Source organism: Drosophila kikkawai, chromosome 3L (genome assembly GCF_030179895.1).
Source record: "Drosophila kikkawai strain 14028-0561.14 chromosome 3L, DkikHiC1v2, whole genome shotgun sequence".
Classification (NCBI taxonomy): Eukaryota; Metazoa; Arthropoda; class Insecta; order Diptera; family Drosophilidae; genus Drosophila; species Drosophila kikkawai.
In genome coordinates, this window is record NC_091730.1 from 12561834 (window position 1) to 12564242 (window position 2409).

A 2409-nucleotide genomic window follows, 5' to 3' on the forward strand; every position below is an offset into this window, starting at 1 on the left:
AAGTTACCACTGGAATTTCGTTCTTTAATTTAGTTTCAAACAACAATTTTTAGCAGGCGCATCTCCCAGCAACCCTCTAATCTTTATAATCTTCCTCACATACGAATCTGGTGTATAAAAAAACTAGAAAAATAACAACGTAGAGGACCTTCGCATCCACTCAAACGTTCAGAGTGTGTAAACCGATTTGACGCCCGAATTGGCTTTGATCATGGCATCCGAGTGGAGTTGGTATTGCAGAGTGTGCGACTTCAAACGCAAGACGGTCCTTAGCTTATGGCCAATCTCGAGAATGGCAGCCTCGTTGGATCCATCGGCAGTCCAGACGGCTATGATAAGAGATTAAGGAATTAAAAATTACACGGTTCTACAAAATTTGAAAAAAATCTTAGAACCAAGAATAGGATTTTACTTTTTCGGATGTTTTCAATGCACTGAACTTGACATCGACTTTAGAAAATGTCCTATACCTCAGGTTTTTGCAATTTTTTATTAAAAAAGTGCAACAAATACGGTTTTTAGGCACGCGCTGTTAATAAGATATTGTTTTTGAAACGATATCATAATCATCATAAATTGTAATTGCCGATATAAACCGATATTTAAGGGCAAGAACTGTTCTTTAAAGTATTAAAATAACAGCTCTCAGAAGTACTTAAAACCAGTATTTTCAGTGAAGGAGACGTTTCCGACCCTATAAAGTATATATATTCTTGATCAGCATCAACAGGGGAATTTTTCTAGATATGTCAGGAAGAATTCGATTTTTTGGCCATTTTTGCAAAATTTTATAAGGGGTTACATCATTAAAATTTTTGATTTTGATAAAAAATTGAATTTTCAAAATTTTAAAATGAAGTATGCAGATTTATTAACTGTAAGAAAAAATCTTGCACAGAACAGTTTTCCGATTTAAAATTAATGCTCTTTTGGCCGAGTTATGATATTTTTAATTTTAAAAAAATTAAGAAGTTTTTTATATAAAAAATCCGATTTTCTAATACAAAATAGTAATTTTCCAAGTCAAGGAATCATTTCCGACCCCATAAACCATATATATTCTTGATCAGCATTAACACGCGAATCTTTCTAGACATGTCCGGAAGAAATCGATTTTTTGGCCATTTTTGCGAAATTTGATAAGGGGTTACATCATTAAAATTAGCAAAAATTTTGATTTTTTAAAATTTTAAATTTGGCATGCAGTTTTTTTAAATTAATAAAAACTAACACAAAACTGCTTTCCGAATCGAAATTAATGCATTTTTGGCTTCGTTATGATATATTTTAATTGTTACCTGCAAGGGTATACAAACTTTGGCTAGCCAAAGTTAGCTTTCTTTCTTGTTTAAAAATATTTTTGGATCTTCGAGATTTTTATCTTTCGAATTTATATCGATATTTTTTAAAATTATATTGTGAAAAATATAGATATATACTCAAAAGTACCCACAAAACCGAATTTTCTGCACTTTTAACATGGAATATCTTAAGAACATATCGTGTAGGACATTTTCTAGTTTAGTTTTAAAAAGACTAGGATGTCTAATGCTAGGAACCTACATATCTTATTGGTCTTGGCCCGTATATTGGTCACAGCTCCGCAAATCTCATCGGAATAGTCAAAGGTTTGGCCCACCATCATCAGCAAGATGTCCAGCCAAATGCGATCCAGTTCAGTTTTTGAGCTTTTGCCAAATGTGAGCAGCCAGCGACCACCCTTGATATTAGCCTCATCTTCCCACATGGGTCTTGGGGGGAAAAGAGATCATTAACAGGATAACTTACATTTCAAAGAAAACCAACTCCTACTTGATGCCTGTTTTGAACATGGAATAGTCGCATCCTGTCTTCAGCTCCGAGGGCGTCTTGATGGTATTGTACAAGCTCCAGAAGGTCTTCACGCTGTCGATCTTGGTGATCTCGTTCAGCATGTCCTTCCAGTGTTTGGTGCGATCGTTTTCTAAATACCATAAAGTCCACACATGCTCCAAAGGATGTTGGTACTGCACTTCGTATATGGCCTCATCAAGAGTTTCCAAATTTACTTGGTTGTCAGGATTCTCAAGATCCTGCACCAGCTCTTTCTCCTGCTGAGCCGGCACTTCCACCAACTCATTCAGGTTGGTTATCTCACAGTTTTCTTCTTGATTATTAGCCATAGTTTTTGCAGTTTACACAAACAAAAATACTTAAATTTATATTTTTCAGCGGCGGCTGTGTGTGTGTGGTCTCAACGAATTTGGTCGCGACTCGAGTGAGAATTACTTACAAGAATACCAAAAAGATTCTACTTTAGCACATTTTTCCAAGACTGAAAGGGAAACGAATCGAAACGAGAGGCAGAAAGTTGAACAATGACACTACCAGAAACACATGAAAGCCTATTCAAAGCCTACTAAAACATCG

General features: G+C 35.4%; 1 protein-coding gene across 1 annotated transcript; it reads right to left on the reverse strand.

Moving 5' to 3' along the window:
• Positions 1-46: 46 nt before the first annotated feature.
• Positions 47-2340, reverse strand: eIF4E5 (eukaryotic translation initiation factor 4E5). Its single transcript, XM_017161149.3, has 3 exons — positions 1813-2340; positions 1564-1751; positions 47-329 (listed from the first exon to the last, which is right to left on the reverse strand). Exons 1-3 carry the CDS (start codon positions 2160-2162, stop codon positions 169-171), a joined length of 699 nt encoding a protein of 232 aa, XP_017016638.1. The 5' UTR covers positions 2163-2340; the 3' UTR covers positions 47-168.
• Positions 2341-2409: the final 69 nt, after the last annotated feature.

Excerpts from the sequence above, each read along its gene's own strand:
- eIF4E5 (XM_017161149.3), bottom strand. The coding sequence starts at position 2,162 with ATGGCTAATAATCAAGAAGAAAACTGTGAGATAACCAACCTGAATGAG. Across the intron at positions 1,752-1,812 it reads ATGTTCAAAACAGGCATCAA|ACCCATGTGGGAAGATGAGG; the intron begins GTAGGAGTTGGT and ends TTTCCCCCCAAG. Across the intron at positions 330-1,563 it reads GGCCAAGACCAATAAGATAT|CCGTCTGGACTGCCGATGGA; the intron begins GTAGGTTCCTAG and ends CTCTTATCATAG.